Source organism: Lepidothrix coronata, unplaced genomic scaffold, assembly GCF_001604755.1.
Source record: "Lepidothrix coronata isolate B3197 unplaced genomic scaffold, Lepidothrix_coronata-1.0 Scaffold643, whole genome shotgun sequence".
Lineage (NCBI taxonomy): Eukaryota > Metazoa > Chordata > Aves > Passeriformes > Pipridae > Lepidothrix > Lepidothrix coronata.
In genome coordinates this window covers 11,840-15,039 of record NW_016690823.1, presented here as the reverse complement: position 1 = coordinate 15,039, position 3,200 = coordinate 11,840, and the positions used below count along the sequence as shown (strand labels likewise).

General features: G+C 57.3%; 1 protein-coding gene across 1 annotated transcript; it reads right to left on the bottom strand.

The window, feature by feature from the left end:
- Window positions 1–62: 62 nt before the first annotated feature.
- LOC108510317 (kelch-like protein 10) lies at window positions 63–2,209 on the bottom strand. Its single transcript, XM_017840002.1, has 3 exons — window positions 1,925–2,209; window positions 920–1,400; window positions 63–826 (listed from the first exon to the last, which is right to left on the bottom strand). Exons 1-3 carry the CDS (start codon window positions 2,068–2,070, stop codon window positions 137–139), a joined length of 1,317 nt encoding a protein of 438 aa, XP_017695491.1. The 5' UTR covers window positions 2,071–2,209; the 3' UTR covers window positions 63–136.
- Between the last annotated feature and the right edge of the window lie 991 nt (window positions 2,210–3,200).

Here is a 3,200-nt window from a genome sequence, read left to right as displayed (position 1 = left end):
AGGAAAAGGGCTGGCGGGCACCAGGTGGGTTGTTGCGGGGCAGCAGCTCCAGAAGAGTTTTCACACTCCTGGTCACATCTCTGCCACATGAGGTAGATGCTGTTTTATATCTGTAGGTCCAGGATTTAATGAATTGTTACAAATTCAGTGAAGGTTTATGTGAACTTTCTTCATGTTGCAACTCTCCATCCTCTCCCCGTCCGTTTACCTTTCCGTTCAGCGTGGTCGCGTTGGCGTCGCTCCTCTGCTCGTGCATAGGGGTGATCAGGGTCCACTGGTTGGTGTCTGGGTCGTAGCGCTCTGCTGTGTTGAGCCATATGTACCCGTCAAACCCTCCCATGGCGTAGATGAAGTTGTCCACGACGGTGACGCTGACGTAGCAGCGCCGCGAGTGCATGGGTTCCACCTGCTGCCACGTCTTCTGGAGTGGGTCAAACCGCTTGACAATGTCGAAATAATGTGTGCCATCAAATCCGCCAATGACATAGACGTGGCCTTTCAAATACGCCGAGCCGTGGTAGGCAACAGGGTTCTCTTGCTCCCAGGGGATGTTCAGCCACTCGTCGGTGCGGCCGTCGTATGTCTCAATGGCACTGGTGGCGCCGCCCCCGCTCCAGCCCCCGATGGCAAAGAGGATGGCGTAGGGCAGGCGTGGCCGGGTGAATGGGTTGGCGTTGGCTGAGGAGCTCTGGCCATACAAGTTCAGGTTGTAGATTTCTGACAGGGCACTGATGATGAGATCTTTGCACTCAGCATTGTCCTTCACGTACTCGTGAGCTTTGACGTTGTTCATGAAGTAGTCAGACTGTAGGAGTGCCAGTCGAACCTGGAACATGCAAGGAGGAGGTTAGAATACTAATGCTGATGGTTTCCCCCTCGGCAGCCTTTGGGGACAGCTTTGAAGCTGTGCTGCACCCACCTTGCCCAGCAAGCAGGCGATGTACCGCCTCCTGTTCTGCGGGTCGTGAGCGATCCACCTCATCACAGCCTCGAACACGGCTTCTTCTCGCTTCACGTTGAGCTCGTCCTTCTCGATGATGTGTGCCAGCTCCTCAGCAGAGAGGTCTAGGAACTCCTTGGACACCTGGGACACCTCCTCGAAGTGGTGCAGGATGTACACACAGGCTGCTGCGCGCAGGTCGGGGCAGTAGTAATAGTCAGTGAATCTGCAGATGCCAATGCAGTTCTCAAAGCACAGCCTGGAACTGAGGAACTCGCAGCACAGGTTGACGATGCCCATGATGTTGAACTGGTCTGCTGCAGCCAGCAAACTCTCAACGTTGTCCTCCCTGATCGGTACTGTCCCAGTGTAGGCGTAATCGATGATGAGACCCATCATTTCAGCTGAAACACCGGGGATTTTATAGACCATCTTGTCTGCGCAGTTGGTAAACAGAGTCCTGAAAACACAGCACTGCTGCATTAAATCCTGTCCTTGGGTCCCCTTGTTTCCCAAACTCCCAGGGCAACAGTTTAGGCACTGGCAGGAGCCCTGCTGGGAGGTCCCATAGTTTATTAATTAATGTTTTACTTGCAGGTTGTTTGAAAAAGGAGATACAGCCTCTGGCTGGGGACAGGGAGCACCAGGGCGAACGGCCCCCATGCTTCCACAGGAATCATAAAATCACAAAATGGCCTGGGTTGGAGGGGACCTTAAGGATTATCCCATTCCAACCCCTGCCATGGGTAGGAACTCCTTCCACTAGACCAGGTTGCTCCAAGCCCCATCCGACCTGGTCTTGGACACTTCCAGAGATGGGGCAGTCACAGTTTCTCTGGGCAACCTGTGCCAGGACCTCACCACCCTCACAGGGAGGAATTTTTTCCAAATATCTAATATAAACCTCTGTCAGTGTGATGCCATTACCCCTTGTCCTGTCACTCCAGGCCCTTGTAAATAAATCCTTGTGTTTCCAGTACTGACCTGAAGTAGATACTGCAACCAGAGAGGATGACCTTGTGAGCCTTGAATTCCACTCCATCTACGCTTATGATCACGTCGCAGAATCTCCCTTCCAGGCGGAGCTCATTGGCGATGCTCCAATTCCTTTCGCTCATCTCCCTCTCCATGTTGGAGGATGACTGTCTGGTGGGTGCTGAGCTATCCCCCACGTTGGAGTCAGAGGCAGTGGACCTCGCTGACGCGCATGGAGCACTCTGGCGTTGTCTGCAAACGTCCAGCGCTGAACACACTCGCTGGTTCTGGATTGTGACCCGTGATGACATCACAACCAGAGGGGTGACCCAGGCCCAACATTCCCTGGTTGCCCGGCGCCTTCACTTCCCCTCGGCCCAGGTTATGCTGAACCCCGGGCCTGCACAATGTTAATGGTTGCTTGGAGCAAAATCGTCTGTGTGATCCCCCAGCATAATAATAATTAATAATAATAAATAATCCTCAGTATTATTTTGCCAGAGTGTAAAAGTCCTGAAAGGTGGGCACTGACTGCTGCTGAAGTGCCTTGTGCCACCTCACCCAAGAGGAAGCTGAGGCACAGCCCAGCTCCTGTCAGTGCTGAAGTCACACACACTGCCCCTGATTTGTTACTCGAGGTGTGCCAGAGGAGATTTAGGTTGGATATTGGGAAACTTTTTTCCCCAAAAGGGCTGTCCAGCCCTGGCACAGCTGCCCAGGGCAGCAGCGGTGGCGTCCTCATCCCTGTACAGGTTTAAAAGCTGTGTGGCTCTTGGGGACATGGATTAGTGGTGGCCTTGGCAGTGCTGGGGGACGGTTCTCTGCGGGCATTTCCCGCACAGGGGTCCGCGACTCCGCGTCCCCGGCGCTGCGGGGCGGTTCAGTGCCGGGCGCCCTTGCGGGCCTGAACGGCCCTGCCGGCGGCTTCTTTATCGGAATCTTTCCTTTCTGTTTCGCCCTCCCCGCTCGCTGCGGCAGAAACGAAACCGCTGGTCCCGCCCCGCGCTGCTGCGGGCGCCGGGCGGAGGCGCAGGCGGGGCGCGGGGGGGTCCCCCCGCAACCCCAACCCCGAGCACGCCCCGAGTCACCCCCGGCCCCGCGGCCGCGTTCCGGTCCCGCCCCCCGGCCCCGACCCGCGGCTGCGCGGCCCGGCGGGAGCGGAGCGGGAGCGGTGGTGAGCGGGGTCCGCGGGCCGGGAGCCCGGGCTGGGGCAGCGGCGGCCCCGGGGCTGGGCGGGGGAGCGCGGCCAGGAGGGCGCTGGAGGGTCCTCGGTCCCACCAGGGCG

What these genes read in the sequence shown, in the direction of transcription:
- LOC108510317 (XM_017840002.1), bottom strand. Translation starts at nt 2,070, where the DNA reads ATGGAGAGGGAGATGAGCGAAAGGAATTGGAGCATCGCCAATGAGCTC. An exon ending in GGTTGCAGTATCTACTTCAG is followed by an intron (nt 1,401 to 1,924) that starts GTCAGTACTGGA and finishes CTGTGTTTTCAG; the next exon opens with GACTCTGTTTACCAACTGCG. An exon ending in TCGCCTGCTTGCTGGGCAAG is followed by an intron (nt 827 to 919) that starts GTGGGTGCAGCA and finishes TGCATGTTCCAG; the next exon opens with GTTCGACTGGCACTCCTACA.